This window comes from Malus sylvestris, chromosome 16 (genome assembly GCF_916048215.2).
Source record: "Malus sylvestris chromosome 16, drMalSylv7.2, whole genome shotgun sequence".
NCBI lineage: Eukaryota > Viridiplantae > Streptophyta > Magnoliopsida > Rosales > Rosaceae > Malus > Malus sylvestris.
Window position 1 is genome coordinate 25,372,362 of NC_062275.1, and position 16,885 is coordinate 25,389,246.

Genomic DNA, 16,885 nt, shown 5'->3' on the forward strand with positions numbered 1-16,885 from the left:
ACCACCCTAATTATCCAATTAAATAGGTTCAAATAGATAATGCTACATAATTCACATCGAAAACCTTCGATGTCTATTGCATGAGTGTTAGGATTGAAGATGAACATCACGTACCTCATGTTCATATCTAAGACAGCCTAGCAGAAATGTTCATTAAACTCCTTCAATTGATCGCTCGAACTTTGGCCATGTGCACAAAAATCCCAGATATTTGAGATAGCAGCAGCATGAGCTTCGTCAGATTTATGGGCTTCGTCAAACCTGGGTTGCAACAAAGAATGCTTAGACTTGCACCCTTCTTCTTGACACCTAAAATCTCAATGGACGGCTTGACGCTTTCGCCTCTAACACCAACGGTCCATTGTCCCAGAATCGGATCCATCATTCCTCCGCAAATCGGTTGAAGACACAGACCTTCGTGACCTACCCTTCCTTCCTCCGCGACTTAGCCCTCCTTGGGATCTAGTAGAGAGAGACAGGCAGAGAAGGGAGAGAGGGAGTGGGCGGCAGAAGAGGAAAGGAAGGAGAGAGGGAGTAGGCGGCGAAAGAGCAGAGAAGATAGAAAAGAGGTTTGGAAAAAAAAAGATAATTTTTGTTGAAAAAAGAGAGATAGGATGATAAAGAAGCTGACAAAAAAAAAGATGATGAAGAAGAAACTTTAGAGAAAGAAATAAAGTAAAAAATTACAAATATCCAACAATATATTATTTTTAGTCATTTTACACAGTCACAGTTGTTGAACAAAATTTTTTTATCAAACACTATGACACTACTTTTTTTGCTAAAAGCACTTCTACAACTATAGAGAAAATTACTGAAAGTGCTTTCTATAAGAAGCATCAGCTATATGCTTCTTCTAGGAAGCACTTTAAGTGCTTTTCCATAATTTACTTGCATTTTTACTAAGGATTGGTTCCAAAAATATTTTCACCAAAAACATTTTCAGTCATTTTAAAAACACATCCAAACAAGCACATAGTTACCAAATACTTTACTGCTTTATTTCACAGTTGCTTATTCTTACAGTACAGCAGGAGGGATTTTTTGTCTTTTCAAAGCACAGTAATACCAAACAGCCCTTAGAATGCATATCAAAAACCAAAACTGCCCCTCCCTAAAAACTCAGAATCCACCACTTAGTACTATAGTTTAGTGATATTCCTCTTCACTTGTGAGATGTCTTATATTCGATTCTCGTCAAAGATGATTTTGAATCACATTATTGTTAGTAGGCTTGACAATTCCTGACACGACCCGATAACCCGACCCGACACGACATGAAATTAACAGGTGTTCGGGTCGACACGATAACGAATCGGATCGTTATCGGGTAACCCGATAAGTACCTGTTAAGATAACAGGTTGGTTCGGGTATACATGTGGGTAACACGATACACGATAAGCAAAATATTAATTTTATATTTTTATAACACTAAAAAAATACTATAATATATATATATATATATATGTATATTAATTTAACAATTTTATACCCCTAAAAACTATAATTATATATATATATATATTAAATTAAATATTAAAAATTGGTGACCATTGGATCGGCTTAAATATACATACCATTCAATTTCTTATTAATTTAACAATTTTATACCCCTAAAAACTATAATTATATATATATATATAATTAAATATTAAAAATTGGTGACCATTGGATCGGCTTAAATATACATACCATTCAATTTCTTAAGTGTTATATGTACAAAATAAATAAATTTAAATCTACTTAATATCTTCAATTTAAAATATTTACACAAGTGGATACCACACAATTTTATGTTGTACTTAATGAAAGTATGAATAAACTCTTAAGTGTTAGTTAATTTATTGTTTTGATGAGATATGCATTCTACGAAACTAGTTTCAACGATTCAACCGTCAAACATGTTTGTATATACTTTGAGATCGCCTACGCCAAAAATTGGAAAAAATAAACATTCAGAGATCAAGTAACAGGACAAAACTTTTCGACGGTTATAAATGAAAAATCACAATTTAATGGTTATTTTAACTCCGATTTTGATGATTTTTTTACAGCTACACTCATTGACCTTATATGAATACAATGAATGAATTCGATCTTCAATTTAAAATATTGACACTAGTGGATACCAAAAAATCTTATATTATATTTAATGAAAGTATAAATAAACTCTAAGTGTTAGTGAATCTATCATTTTGATGAGATACGCATTCTATGAAACTAATTTCAACGATCCAACCGTTAAACTTGTTTGTGTATGCTTCAAGATCGCATACGCTAAAAATCGTAAAAAATAAACAATCAAAGATCAAGTAACAGGACAAAACGTTTCGACGGTTATCAACGAAAAATCATGATTTCACGGTTATTTTAACTCCGATTTTGATGATTTTTTACAGCTACACTCCTTGACCCTATACGAATATAATGAATGAACTCGATCTTCAATTTAAAATATTTACATTAGTGGATACCACAAAATCTTATGTTATAATTAATGAAAGCATGAATAAACTCTTAAGTGTTAATGAATCTATTGTTTTGATGGGATACGCATTCTACGAAACTAGTTTCAACAATCCAATGATCAATCATGTTTGTATATACTTTGAGATCACATACGCCAAAAATTGTAGAAAACAAACATTCAGAGATCAAGTAACGAGATAAAAAATTTCGACGGTTATCAACGAAAAATCACGATTTAACGGTTATTTTAACTCCGATTTTGATGATTTTTTACAGCTACACTCCTTATCCCTATATGAATACAATGAATGAACTCGATCTTCAATTTAAAATATTGACACTAGTGGATACCACAAAATCTTATGTTATACTTAATGAAAGTATGAATAAACTCCTAAGTGTTAGTGAATCTATTGTTTTGATGGGATACGCATTCTACGAAACTAGTATTAACGATCCAACCATCAAATATGATTTTGTATATACTTCGAGATTGCATACGCCAAAAATTGCCAAAAACAAACATTCAGAGATCAAGTAACGGAACAAAACTTTTTGATGATTATCAACGAAAAATCACGATTTAACGGTTATTTTAACTCCGATTTTGATGATTTTTTACGGCTACACTTCTTGATCCTATATGAATACAATGAATGAATTCGATCTTCAATTTAAAATATTTACACTAGTGGATATCACAAAATCTTATGTTATACTTGATGAAAGTATAAATAAACTCTAAGTGTTAGTTAATCTATTGTTTTCATGGGATACTGTTTGGGTCCGAATTTACACAATCGGCCCGAGTAATCGAGGCCGTTGAATATTATTTTATTATCCTGTATGGTCAAAGCAAATTGGTCAAGAAAGAACACAAAGGGATATGGACGGAGGAGTTCAAATATCTTGACAGATATGGAAGAATCATAGTCATCAAATATTTTGGCAGGATGCTAAATATTATAATTAAATGGGATTAATGAAGTTGCATGCATATGGACATGCGTGGTGGAAGAAAAAAGGTTTATAGTTGCATTAGGAGTCTGACTTTGAAGTGATGGCTTTGGATGGGATAAGGCTAGGCTCTGATGAGATAAGAAAGTTTCTGATGGGATAAATATAAGTCAAAGTGGGAATAAAATAGGGTTAGCATGCAGAGTCCCTATTGTTGTTCAGATTCGCATATTCCATCATGAAGTCTTTGGGTGCAATTGAAATACAAATCCATCAGGCCAAAGCTAGCAGATATCCAACCTTATAAATACAAGACTCAATGCACCAAGTGAAAGACCCCTGCAAATCAATACAAAACTACCCTGCGCAAACTCTCAACAACTTGAGATTTTTTCTTTCTTTTTACGCTGACACATCTTCCGTTGGCATCAACAGCACTGTGAAAGCAACCGGTGATATCTTAAGTCGGCATAGATAGCTCTGTCACCGTAGAATCAGCTGTTCTCGCAGCATCTTCCGTTGGCATCAACAGCACTGCGGCGAGGACAGTTGATTACCTATCCAAGTCTCGGTCGAGAAGGATTTCTGAATCCTTATTGGTCGAGGTCATCTCATCAGCCTTCTCGGCAAAGTGAGGTGTTACAGTTATTACATTCGGCACATTGAAAGCCGAATTTGATATTGAACTTCGTAAGAATAGTAACCTTGTCTTCAGGTTCGAGAGCCCAAGAGGCCGAGACGTGTTCCTTTCTCGGCCACAATCGCAAGACGCAGAAGTCAGCCGCGCACCCAACGCAACATTAACAAAATTTACTCATCGGCCGAGCTCGGCCGACGAGTTGGCACGCCCTGCATTCACCAAAAGACGTAGTTAGCTTATTAATTACTCGGTCTGCGCGCCACGTAAGCTTGGTAGTTTCTAGGGTCAACATTTTGGCACGCCCAGTGGGACCTAGTGCTAAAACTACGAAGTTCATATGATATATCAAGATTCCGATCTGGCTCAACGTAGCCGATTATACGAGCTCCTAGAAGAATTGAAAAAACATAATGAGGAACGTAAAAGATCTTTTGAAGTGGAAAAAATTCTTCGTGGCCATAGAGATATGCAAAAGTCATTCGCTTGCATGTTGAGAATAAAAGCTCCTGTTACCCTGCAAGAGCAATGGGTAAATGAAAACAGGGCTAGATTTAATGTCTGGCTAGATGAAGAACATTTTCCTTACATTTCTGATTACATATCAATTCCATTTGAAAAATGGTTAGGTCCAAAGGCCGGGGGGCAATTTTTCGCTCCGGCCACAATTAAAATTCGGCCTCGGAAAATTGTCGAGACGGCCGAAGAAGAACATGGGCCACCTGTTTTTTTGGTTGAGACTGAAAGTGTGGTGGGCCTAGAAGAAAAAATTCAAATTTCTGAGCCACAACTCGACTTAGAAAATGATTCGTCAGAAAAGTGCTCCAATGACGAACAAGGCCGAGACATAGGCCTAATCGGAAAAATCACGCCAATCGACATGATTATTGGTGATAAGGCCGATATGGAGAAGTCCCATTCGGCTAAGTTGTTTGAATTGAAAGCCGAAATTGTGCCTAGGGAGCATAATAATTGTTCAACACATTCGGCGGTCAATAAAAAATATTTTTCCAAGTTAAATATATTTGGAGATCATTTTTTATTCGGCTTAATGCAAAATTTGAGTGGCTGTGTTGATATACAAAAATCTCGACTTGGAATAAAGCATCGTTGGCCTCCTCCACTTTATAGTTCGGCCACTTTTGTTTTCTGTTATTAAAAAATATATATATAATGAATAAATTATTTTCTTAACCATTCGGTTGTTCAGCCGATGCCAAGAAAATCGGGGGACATTTTGTGGAATAATCGGTGGTATTGGCGGTTAAATTTTCATTTTAAGCCTCGCCGAGAGAAATTATTTGCTGTGTTGCTGCATGTTTAATTCTACGGCAATAAGAACTAGGTGGGGTTGGAAGTATTAAGAATAGGCTACTTTTTGGTGGGCATTCGGTGCATACATGCAGCATTCTTGTTTGGTGGTAGAAAAGTGGATGGCCGAATGATATGTCGAACGGCTATGCACATGCGAATATTTCTTGGAAGCAAGCAGGCTACATGCTCGGCAAGAAGAGCCGAGAAAGAACCCAGATTTCAACACAGAAGAATTTTGTGGTCGAGAAACAAAAGTATATGGTGAACTCGGTTTGGTAGGCTCGGCCAGAAGCATTATGGGGTGTTTTGATGGCTAAGGTTGGTTTGCCATGATATGGGCCAGGTGCATGCATGCTGCATCCTCCAAATGTTGGAAGAAATGCATATAATAAAATTATATTATATATGGCTCAAGGATGCATGGTTGCAAGACTTGCTCGGTTTTTGTGCTTACTATTTCATACATATGTATGCAACTGAAGGCCGTTGAGATGAGCAGTGAGAGTTTCCTCTTCATATTCCAATCGATGTATGGTCGAACTCGGTGGAGTTGGTTGGGAATACATAAGCCGAGGTCGAAAGTCGAGGAAAGTAGGATTTATATATATATATCCTAAATGGTGGCCTGATGCCATGCGTACATGTGTGTGTACATCTATATATATACATATATATTTTCCAAGCTTTCGACTCCCAAGCTCTCGGCCTCATGTGGTTTCTTGGCTCTCGGCCTCATTTAGTTTCTCGGCCAGCTCGCCGAGCTCGCTTCAGGCTATGGAGTGGATTTACACAATCGGCCCGAGTAATCGAGACCGTTGCATATTATTTTATTATCCTGTATGGTCAAAGCAAATTGGTCAAGAAAGAACACAAAGGGATATGGACGGAGGAGTTCAAATATCTTGACAGATGTGGAAGAATCATAGTCATCAAATAGTTTGGCAGGATGCTAAATATTATAATTAAATGGGATTAATGAAGTTGCATGCATATGGACATGCGTGGTGGAAGAAAAAAGGTTTATAGTTGCATTAGGAGTCTGACTTTGAAGTGATGGCTTTGGATGGGATAAGGCTAGGCTCTGATGAGATAAGAAAGTTTCTGATGGGATAAATATAAGTCAAAGTGGGAATAAAATAGGGTTAGCATGCAGAGTCCCTATTGTTGTTCAGATTCGCATATTCCATCATGAAGTCTTTGGGTGCAATTGAAATACAAATCCGTCAGGCCAAAGCTAGCAGATATCCAACCTTATAAATACAAGACTCAGTGCACCAAGTGAAAAGACCCCTACAAATCAATACAAAACTGCCCTGCGCAAACTCTCAACAACTTGAGATTTTTTCTTTCTTTTTACGCTGACACATCTTCCGTTGGCATCAACAGCACTGTGAAAGCAACCGGTGATATCTTAAGTCGGCATAGATAGCTCTGTCACCGTAGAATCAGCCGTTCTCGCAGCATCTTCCGTTGGCATCAACAACACTGCGGCGAGGACAGTTGATTACCTATCCAAGTCTCGGTCGAGAAGGATTTCTGAATCCTTATTGGTCGAGGTCATCTCATCAGCCTTCTCGGCAAAGTGAGGTGTTACAGTTATTACATTCGGCACATTGAAAGCCGAATTTGATATTGAACTTCGTAAGAATAGTAACCTTGTCTTCAGGTTCGAGAGCCCAAGAGGCCGAGACGTGTTCCTTTCTCGGCCGCAATCGCAAGACGCAGAAGTCAGCCGCGCACCCAACGCAACATTAACAAAATTTACTCCTCGGCCGAGCTTGGCCGACGAGTTGGCATGCCCTGCATTCACCGAAGGACGTAGTTAGCTTATTAATTACTCGGCATGCGCGCCACGTAGGTTTGGTAGTTTCTAGGGTTAACAGATACGCATTCTACGAAACTAATTTCAACGATCAAACCGTCAAACTTGTTTGTATATGCTTCAAGATCACATGCGCCAAAAATCGCAAAAAACAAACATTCAAAGTTCAAGTAACGGGACAAAACGTTTCGACGGTTATCAACTAAAAATCACGATTTAACTGTTATTTTAACTCCGATTTGATGATTTTTTACAGCTACACTCCTTGACCCTATATGAATACAATGAATGAATTTGATCTTCAATTTAAAATATTTACACAAGTGGATACCACAAAATCTTATGTCATGATGATTGATGAAAATTGAGGATTTTGTAAAAGGAATAACATGCAAGCTTTGAGTTCCATTGACAAGGTTTAAACTTTTGAGAAAGACTTCACAACCTTGAAAACAAAAACTCTTTCATTTTACATATCCTTGCACATTTAATATTTTGTAATAGACTAGTAGTGTATGGATGTTTGTTTATTGGGAAGTTTAACGAAAAGCACCTGGTACTGTTCACTTTAACGAAAAACCACATTTTTACACTAAAAAGTCAATCCTGGTACTATTCACTTTACCCTTTATTTTGTCCTTATCATTAAAACTCAAAGTTTTCAAGCCTTTTTCATTAGTTTTCCTTTGTTTATTAGGCTTTTATTTTCGAGTGTAGATGTAGTACTTAAACGACAAATGTGTTTTAATGTTTTGAAGTAATATTTATGTGGCAATGTGTGGTATGTGCAAATTTAAGAAGAAAAAAAATATTTTTCTTAACGTGTCATAATGGTCCTTAACATTACACGTTAAGATAACGGGTGTGATACGACACGACCCGTTAAGATAACAGATATTACACGAAAACGACACGAACACGACAGACACGATCCGTTTGCCAGGCCTAATTGTTAGCCAATTGTGAGTAGATAATATCTTTTGTTAAAAAATAAAAAATAAAATAAAAAACTACTCAAAACCCAACCGAACTCACATTCGCAATAGTCATCACCCGCGCTGTCATTACAGACTCTCCACACCAAAACGCCCAGACCCAAATCCGCCCCATCCAAAATGCCCCCGAAATCTGAAACCCAGCCTCTATCCACCGCCATCACCACGCCCTCCGACCCATCTACCGCCTCCGTCGACCCAATTCTCCTCATCTTTCGGATCCTCCCCTACAGCTTCCTCCGCCCCCCTCGACTCCGCCTCAAGCTCCCAACCCTAACCCTCCCCTCACCCATGACCGTCTACGCCCTCGTCCTCCTCACCTACTTCATGGTTGTCTCCGGCATCGTCTACGACGTCATCGTCGAGCCCCCGGGCATCGGATCAACTCAGGACCGCCTCACAGGGTCTATCCGACCCGTCGTCTTCCTCCCCGGCCGGGTCAACGGGCAGTACATAATCGAAGGGCTGTCGTCCGGGTTCATGTTCGTGCTTGGTGGGATCGGCATTGTGCTCATGGACTTGGCTCTGGATCGGAATCGGGCGAAAAGTGTGAAGGTGTCGTATGCCACTGCTGGGATCTCCTCTGTCGTTCTCGCCTATGTTATGAGTATGCTGTTTATTCGTATCAAGATCCCAGGTTATCTTTACTAACTAGTTAGTTATCAGCTAAATTCGAGTTTCAATTTGCATTTGTGGACCTCAATTATGGTTTAATTTAGACATGGGTTATATAATTATCAGTATAATCAGATTTTGATATATCTATATGGCTCGTGATTTGTCTGTTTCCGATATGTCTTGCTTTCTTGCATGTTTGTTGAGTGAAGAAGCATGCTTTATGTTTATGTGCTTTCGTAACAATAATGTCTGCCCTGCTGCAACTTAAAGAATCATAATATTTGATGTAATTGAAGAAACGCTATGACTTATGATAGAGCACACAGCATTTTCTGTGAGAAATTTGAAAAGTGCAATCACGATGCCTGTTTGGTTTGAAGTAGAATTTCAGCCTGATGTCACAGTTAGAACCCTAGATGTTACTTTTTTGGATGGCAATTTAGATTTGCAAGAGACCGTGATGCAATAGAATGGTTTGTACCACATTTACTTCTATGAAAGACCCATGTGCATATGAGATACTGATACTTCTCAGCTATTCCAACATACCATTATGATACTAAATGTGGATATGAGATTATAATACTCCCGAAGTAACCCTCGTTTTCTAGATTAATCGTTCAATATCATATCATGTCGATACTTCAATGTCATATCCACGTCGATACTTCACTATGATATCCATATGAACACATGATACAGATTTTGAGTTTCAAATGAGTATGATGCTTATAGGGTTTTAAGGGAATGAATGAACGCAATAAGGTGTATAACCAGAAAGTGGATAACCTTTGTGCGTATCAGAGTGAGGGCAAAACCTTGAATGTTAGGATGCTTTACATCTTTTATAGGAAAGCACTTATGAAAACACAGGAAGGTTTAGTCCGTAACACCTTTTGCTAGTTGTACCCAAATGATATATGCTTGGGCGATAAGATTACTATAAGTAAATATATTGTGTGATTATATAACTTGTCAAGATTTAGGTTTTTAACTACACAAGTTTTTCAATTGAATATATGTTTTTTTTTTCACTGTTGTTTTGGGCAGTATTGCAACTCTTTGGTTTTCTTTTAACTTGGTGGAGTCTTTTCCATATCATATATGTACCTAGTATCCATAACCCTGTTTCCTAATGTATGAGCAAGATGCTGCTGCTGCTTATTCGAAAGTTAGGACATTCTCTGCAGCTATTACAATTGATTTCCATTCTTCTCAAAACATATACCTTTATGGCCTACAATGTCACCTTGTTTTTAACGCTTTTTAGACTCATTTTGGAACACACAAAAAGTAGAAGCAGAAGCATCATAACCTATATGACTTCTCCTCGACTACCCACACCTTCATCCAGGAGTTGGACAATCAAATAGAAATTTACATGTTGATTATTCAAAAGAGAATCTGTGGTTTTTGCCGCAAATGGGTTCTACTTGCGTTTCCATTGTTTGGCTTTTTAACCAAGTTGTTTATCACAAATCTAAGGCTGCTGCATCTTCTGTTTACCTGCTAAGTATACCTAGATGGATTTTGGCTTGTAGATAGACTAACCTAAAGACTATTGGTGGTCTGTGTTGTACGATTGGAGTTTAGGGGTCATTTTGAGTCTGTTTGGGTATTTTCAAATGAACGTTGATTGTTTGATTTAACTATTTTTTTTTTTTTTTTGGACAAGCGATATTATTTATACTAAGGAGGGAGGGGGCAAGGGGGAGTGCTTAGTCTCACAATGGGCTAGCAATAATGTGGTTTGAATTCACCCTTGATGAGAATCAAACCGAATACTTCACTTATGAGTGAAGAGGTATGCCACTAGACTGCAATACTGAGGGGCATGTTATCTATTCAGATTATAAGAATGTCCTTAAGGGTTCATTTAGGACAGCACTTGTAGAAAGCAATTTTGGTCACAACTGTTACTCCATGAAGCGCTTCTTGGGCCTAGAGGCAGTTTTAAACTATTTTGACGGCCATTGGAAAAAATGTGTTTTTAAGTACCTTTAACTTTTCCAGAAGCAGATGCAGTAGCATTACGTCTCAGCTACGTCCTAGTGTCATGTCCCACAACTCCCTCCAAAGTTATTGGCTCAAGCTATTTACTCGTGCATTAGATTTGACTAAATATAGTTAGAAAGGAATACGAACATGAGTTGATACGAATTATACAATGCAAGGTTTGCAAATAAGTACTTGGAATGAGTCACTTGTAGATCTGTTGTTTTTATCTTTGGAATCATCATGTAGATATCTAATTCTTTGTAGTACATTTCTAGCTACATTTAGTCCAAATTCCTAATTAGTTGCAAATCTCTCACACCAGAATAGCCTAAAATATCGTGACTCAAGTACAAGGGTGAATGCTATGAGATTTTCACATGTACGTCTTTTGATAACATTAAACTTTAAAGTCACTTGATAACGGGAGAAGACTTGTCCAACTAAAAATCAATTAGAGGATGGCAAGTGGACAGATGAGGAGTCTTTCTCAAATTGAGCAGCTTGTTGATTGTGGATACAGATTCCAGTTGGCAAATGCTTGATCTGCAGACCAAGGCAAAACTCTCTCTCCAAGATTTTCATTTTGAATTCCTTCGTTAAATAATCAATGGCCTCCTTAGTTAAATAATCAATGGCCTTTGTGTATCATTTACATATGTTGCAAAAATGAAAAGATCTTTTAAAAGCAACACATGGTCATATTGGGTTTTTAATATATCCTTATCCCAAGAGAGATTTACAAAGTCGTTTCTTTCATCGTTTTTGGTTAAGGATCCCCATTATCTTTTCCAATATCTAAACACTAGTACAAAAAACAGTTTGAGAGATGCAGGTACCTTCGTCGCACAAAGTAAAAAAACATTGCTTGAAAATTAGCCCAATGACATCTTCATTGTGTGCAAACTGTCACGCAAAGTCAGTTAAAGCATGGTTTGCGTGACGAATAGATAACATGCGTCGCGCAAAAAGTCTTTGTGCGACAATAGAACCTGCGTTGCGTAGAAGGACTTTGTGCAACGACAGGAATTGTGTCGCGCAAAGAGCTTTTGCGCGACAACAGCACCTACGTCGCGCAAAAGGACTGCGCAATGAGAGAACCTGTGTCATGCAAAGAGCTTTTGCGCGACGAAAAAGTAACTTGCATCACACGAAGTCTATTTTTTTCTTTTTCTTTTTTGGCAAAAATAATTTTTATTTAATTTTTTATAAGTATTGTAATTAAATTATAAACAATAATTAATAAACCAAGAAAAAATATTTAATTATAAAATATATGAAAATGTACATACAAGATGTTCGAATATAAAAGAAAAAACTACAACAAGTAATCTTCTAGGCTTGATGCATCAGGCTACTGGGTATTAACTGGGCAAAGTGGCTGGGAGGTCGAAGGTGGAGCAAGATTAGGTGATGGCATCAGGATTTGAAGGTTGGACATCTGTAAGTCCCGTAAGATCATACTCATCTTATCGTCATGGGCCGGGTTGCTGCTTCGGCATCCCATGCTACTTGTTGGGCCGCAAGTTGACCTTTTAGGGTTGCCGCTTCCTCCGTTAGGGTGATGACTTGTCCTGGGGTCGATCTGAAAGAGGAGGCACCCGTCTCACGAACCCACACCTTCCCCATACACCGAACAACCTTGCCATGATGACGACTGAGCTTATGATCTAGGACCTCAGTAATATTCCATAAGATTTCATGGGGTAAAAAGTCATACATGTAAATCATTTTGTACAGGTGTCCCTGTCAGCATTAGAAGCTGGTGCAAACGGACATTAGGTTTTTCCACCTGTAGCTATTTTTGTCCTTCAAAGCATGAGCCTCGTCCATAAGCACACAACTCCACTGCCATCGTTTCAGAATTTTACGATCATCTTTCTGCTGTGCACTGGAAGACCATAAGTAAAAGGAATTAAATCAACATATAATCTAAATTACTTTCAATTGTCCATATGCAACACCAAAGCAAACTTGTGTCTTTCAAATAGTGAATAACGCACGAGAATAACATTAAAAAGAGGCGGTAATCCAGCTTTGGACAAAGAGTTCAACTCTTTTGAATATGCCGATCGTGCAGCCCCATGATACTGGAGAACAGTGAATGATGTGTAAGAATAACCTTTTTACCTTGCTTTAACATAAACACACAACATCGAGTTCAAACTGAAGTTAATAATCAAAGTCACATCAAAAAGATAATCTAATAAAGGCATCACTTACTTTCTGAATGGTTTCGGCACAAGTATGCAATATAATCTCTTCCACCATCCTATATGCTGCCAAACAGAGAACAGCACACAAACCAAAATTTCCATAAAATCTCACTTTGGTAAAGATTTAATAAACATTTGTCCAATAGTTAAAATAGCATGATTATTTGTTCCAAATGTTGCAGCCTTAGTTGTTTTACATTGCCATCATTCTTGAATAAGACTTCCAAATAAAAGCATTAATGCAAACAAGTATAATCACAAACAATTGTATAAAGGCCAACCAGCAATGTATGACTATCCAAGAATTTCAAATCAATCAAATCCCTGTTTTGTGCATCATCCATTGTTTTCTGCATTGCATTTGCCATTTGCAAGGACACAAAGCAACACATGCAATCGTTCCACAATTGGGATGACAACCACTTAGACGTCAATCTTTCTGGAAAACCGTAAATCCATAATCATGTATATTCTGGGTTAGTTAAACAAGAAATACGCAAATATTCTTTACTTTCCAAACTGAAAATTAAATGCATGGCAAGAAACTGACCAAGTATATAAAATAATTAATTTACAGTTAAATAACCATAACTTGAGATTGCATGACTATTTGGAAATAAAGCCATCGCTTCATGCAACAGTAGATGCTAGAAGCCTAGACCATTCTTGTATATATACGAGTAATTAATCCCAAGGTTCTTGGAACCCAACAATTTCAAAAGGCACCCAATAATCATTATTCGGAACAAAAACCATTCATGATAACCATGGGCATGAGCATGAATTGTTAAAATCGAAGACTATAAACCCAGGGTTTATTTATTAGATAATTCAAATGACTTATGATCAATACTCTTTACGAATCTCAGGTAGGCTAATTGCATAATAAATCAAGTCTTTGTTCATAATTTAAAATGACTAAGTCTTAAACAGTGGGGCAGATAGCATACATGTAGGTATGTTCCCAGCCATATACTACATATATTAGTAGTGATAAATCTCAAGGTTAAGGATACGTTTGATATCAAGGTATGATATTCGAAGAAAAGTTCTTTTCGGAGAAAAATTGAGGTCTTGTTACAAGTCTATGCATATTGGTTGCAACATGAATATCAAATAGATATCAAAAAGCTAATTTCAATAAGATACCGAATTTCAACCAGATACCGATCATCGTTTGTGAAACTGAAGCAACCATGACTACCAATTCTAGAATGACAAAAGCGCAATGCTTACAGTGGTCTAATCTCCAAACCATATATTCCTTTTCCTGCAGTGAATACAACTTTGGCAGCAGCATATGGCATTAAAACAATTAATCATGCTACAGAAAAACTGCAGCAATCATCATACGAATTTTATACATGCTTAAAGCATTAGGGTTTCTTACATGATGGGCACCACTTTTTAAGTTCTCTTTAAATTTCCAAAACAGAAGCAGGGCATACAATCAAATGTGGACTCAGGTCATCATTTAAATGTTTCAATAGCATCAAGTATGTTATAGATTGTTCAGCAAGGACAAATATTACAAACCAAAGCTGAAAATATTATTGGCATATGAGAGAAAGGACATGCAGGTACTTGAATGGTCTTCCCGAGACCCATCTCGTCGGCCAAAATGGTTGCACAAAATGTAAAGGATATTAAACTGCAATGAATCAGAATTGAGATTAAACCAAGCCATATATGCTTATACACTTAGCCTCATAAATTTAACAATACAGTTGGAAATTTTTGAACTATTGTGATCTAAGAACATTTAAGCTTAACATTTCAGAATCATGCAGTAGTAAAATGACTAATGAAATTCCATTCGGCGACCTGAATTTATTAGTCACACAGTTTAAGATCTTGTACTACTCAGAGTCTGGAGAATCAAAATTTATCACAATCATACATTTTTACACGGGGAATTACTTTCTAAAGTAGAAGTAAAATCAAAATTATGCTTACAAAGAACAAAAAAAAATAAGTACCTCCACCAATACCCTTCTGTTACAGCAGAAGAAGAAAGCTAACACCAACCAACTGATATGGCTTGAGAATAGGTTGAAAATCGGAATCTTTAGACCTACAAGCCTCAATAATGTCATCCTACAACAAATAACCAGTAACCATCACTTGACAATCCAATTGAAAGACGATACAACACCAGCAACAACAACAGAAAGTAGCCAATTTTATGCTTATGAGGACCTCTCAACACATACTGAAATGAAATACAAAACCTTCACGCAAGTAATACTCAATGACATAAAAGAACCATACTTTTATACAGCTACATTCTATTGGCCAGTAATTTTCCTTATTTCACTAATTACATTGGAAACAAAGGAATACCAAATTTTTTAGCCCAATTATGAATGAGTAAAGGTAAGAGTTTTCCAACTCTATGTCATTCATACCACAAGAAGCTCAGTAAAAGCAAGAAAGGGCACCTGATTGACAATCCTCACAGGGGCAGCTTCCACTTCGGCGTACCGATCAGAAACCGCCGGAGCCGAACTCCCGTGGAGCTCCTTTCTCAAATCCGTCGATATTTTGGCACACTTTTGCAAAGCCTTCCCAACCACGTCGTCGTCCTCCAACTCCTTTACCTCATCCTCCTCTTCCTCACTCGTTGACTCAAAATTAGCCCAATCCCCATCACTATCCTCGTCCTCAACCAGGAACCGACGTCCACGATTGACCAGCCTGGCTTCCGGGGCCTCGTCCGCATCGTCTTCCTTCAATTCGTTCTTAGAGCAGCTCCAGCGGGAGCTCCTGCTCGAGGGACGGGCTCCGGAACAGGGCTGGATTGCCCGAGGGAGGAAGCCCAACATTGGCTGGCGAGGGAGCTCGAGCAGGCTCGAGCGCCAGGCTCGTCAATTCGTGCCGGCCCGAGCGCCCGAAGGCAGTCTGACATGGGCTGACGTCAGGACGACATCTCCACGCTTTTTTAGGGCCACGGAGACGTGGGTTCCGACGAAACCGACTGTGCCGGTGACGAGAACGGACATGCAGACAACATATCTTGTAAAATTTCTGACCTTTTTTTCTTCTGGGTTCCTCTCTGATGTCTCTTTTTCTTTGTTTCTCCAAAACCCACAATTGACAAAATTTGGAACCCGTTTTTCAGTTGGATTGGATTTGAAAATTTGGGTGCAGATTTTATTTGATTTGGGATATTAAAATATCTACCCCTTCACTCCCCTGCAAACTCATCTCCGCCGCTTCCTCCTCCCGCGACCACCGTCTCCTGCTACTACTGCAACTTCAAATTCTGGGCTTTCAACGAACCCCTCTTCCATTTCGGCAAGACCCATTGCCGGATTCTCAGGGCTTGGTTCTCCGTCGGCGTCGGATTCGGTTTAACCTTGCTCTTCTCCATCTCCCTCCTCCTCATATGGGAGCTCGGCAGAGCTCTCAATCTCTTCCATGGAAGCTTCTTCGTCCACGGTGATTTCAGTCACTGTCCACGAACTGGGTCATGCCCTCGCCGCCGCAAGGCCTCTCATTTTTTCTGTTTCTTTCTTTGTATTATTTTATAAATAAAAATATTACTATTATTTTATTGCCTATTGCCAGGCTATTCAAGTGGAACGGTAGAGATACAAAAGGTAATTATTGTTCATTAAAATCAGTTACTGTTAACTAGGTGAATTGAATAATGAATAGCCTAGCGAAGGGCTCCTATGCTGGAATTGCTCTTAATAGCAACGCAATCAGAGTCATCGTCCTCTAGTTCGTGTTTAATCTCAACGCAATTGGAATCGAAGTCTTCGTCGTCATGGGAGAGCTGTTGGGGCTTGGAGGCTGATCGGAAGACGAGGAGGAAGGCTACGGGAGAGGATGAGGAGAAAGGATGAGGAGGAGGTT

General features: G+C 38.2%; 2 protein-coding genes and 2 long non-coding RNA genes across 12 annotated transcripts; 3 read left to right on the top strand and 1 right to left on the bottom strand.

The window, feature by feature from the left end:
• The first annotated feature begins 8,229 nt into the window (after nucleotides 1-8,229).
• On the top strand, nucleotides 8,230-8,954 carry LOC126608402 (uncharacterized). Its single transcript, XM_050276279.1, has one exon. The coding sequence runs from the start codon at nucleotides 8,316-8,318 to the stop codon at nucleotides 8,844-8,846; it is 531 nt and encodes a 176-aa protein (XP_050132236.1). The 5' UTR covers nucleotides 8,230-8,315; the 3' UTR covers nucleotides 8,847-8,954.
• A 3,097-nt stretch (nucleotides 8,955-12,051) lies between these two features.
• Nucleotides 12,052-16,149, bottom strand: LOC126608403 (protein CHROMATIN REMODELING 19-like). 9 transcript variants are annotated; one of them, XR_007617853.1, is made up of 5 exons: nucleotides 15,466-16,149; nucleotides 15,004-15,121; nucleotides 13,032-13,087; nucleotides 12,812-12,898; nucleotides 12,052-12,699 (listed from the first exon to the last, which is right to left on the bottom strand). XR_007617853.1 is itself a non-coding variant. In XM_050276283.1 (3 exons), exons 1-2 carry the CDS (start codon nucleotides 15,847-15,849, stop codon nucleotides 15,023-15,025), a joined length of 483 nt encoding a protein of 160 aa, XP_050132240.1. In that variant the 5' UTR covers nucleotides 15,850-16,149; the 3' UTR covers nucleotides 12,052-12,699; nucleotides 15,004-15,022. The 9 variants fall into 9 exon arrangements, 4 of the variants coding, with proteins under 4 accessions (XP_050132240.1, XP_050132241.1, XP_050132239.1 ...); XR_007617854.1 differs by lacking the exons at nucleotides 12,812-12,898; nucleotides 13,032-13,087 and adding an exon at nucleotides 14,609-14,675 and having other exon boundaries at nucleotides 12,052-12,449; nucleotides 12,529-12,699; XR_007617852.1 differs by lacking the exon at nucleotides 12,812-12,898.
• On the top strand, nucleotides 13,085-15,083 carry LOC126608412 (uncharacterized). The gene is made up of 2 exons (XR_007617866.1): nucleotides 13,085-14,524; nucleotides 15,038-15,083. It is a non-coding gene; the product is annotated as an uncharacterized LOC126608412 (long non-coding RNA).
• LOC126608410 (uncharacterized) lies at nucleotides 15,909-16,646 on the top strand. The gene is made up of 2 exons (XR_007617864.1): nucleotides 15,909-16,042; nucleotides 16,146-16,646. It is a non-coding gene; the product is annotated as an uncharacterized LOC126608410 (long non-coding RNA).
• The last annotated feature ends 239 nt before the right edge of the window (nucleotides 16,647-16,885 follow it).